Source organism: Poecilia reticulata, linkage group LG9 (genome assembly GCF_000633615.1).
Source record: "Poecilia reticulata strain Guanapo linkage group LG9, Guppy_female_1.0+MT, whole genome shotgun sequence".
In the NCBI taxonomy this organism is placed as follows: Eukaryota; Metazoa; Chordata; class Actinopteri; order Cyprinodontiformes; family Poeciliidae; genus Poecilia; species Poecilia reticulata.
The window spans coordinates 34,107,017-34,107,572 of NC_024339.1; the positions used below are offsets into that span (position 1 = coordinate 34,107,017).

The 556-nt window shown below is 53.4% G+C and overlaps 1 protein-coding gene across 2 annotated transcripts in view; it reads left to right on the forward strand.

Annotated features, from left to right (window-relative positions):
- LOC103470838 (ADAMTS-like 2) overlaps window positions 1–556 on the forward strand; it is a 15,847-nt gene that overhangs the window by 13,295 nt on the left and 1,996 nt on the right. The window contains exon 10 of one of the 2 annotated variants that reach the window (XM_008419514.1): window positions 256–400. In XM_008419514.1, the coding sequence (XP_008417736.1) occupies window positions 256–400 (145 nt within the window). Of the gene's footprint in view, window positions 1–255; window positions 411–556 lie in introns of both variants that reach the window. The other variant, XM_008419515.1, reaches the window with a different exon arrangement.

Consider the following 556-nt stretch of genomic DNA (forward strand, 5'->3'; position numbering starts at 1 on the left):
TGGATGGATGGATGGATGGATGGATGGTTGGTTGGTTGGTTGGTTGGTTGGTTGGTTGGTTGGTTGGTTGGTTGGTTGGTTGGTTGGTTGGATGGATGTCAGTTGTCAGTTTTCATCCATCAGTAGACTTTGACATCCAGTTTTAAGGCTCATAGACCAGATAGTGGAGCTGATTGTCGACCGTTTCCTCCAGTTACAGTCCAGGACTTGTCATCCTGCGGTGGCGGCCATCTTTCTGTCTCTGTATGTCCTCAGTGCACAAAGACATGCGGCGTTGGCGTGAGGATGCGGGACGTGAAGTGCTACCAGGGCAGGGAGCTGGTCCGGGGCTGCGACCCGCTCACCAAGCCGGTGGCCAAGCAGACGTGCACCCTGCAGGCCTGCCCGACCGAGCCTCCAGGTAGGAGAAGGTGTGGAACACAGAGCCACTCCACCATGTCCACCATGTCCAATATGTCCATCATGTCCACCAACTCCAACATGTCCAATATGTCCAGCATGTCCATCATGTCCACCAACTCCAACATGTCCAATATGTAAAACATGCCCACCATGT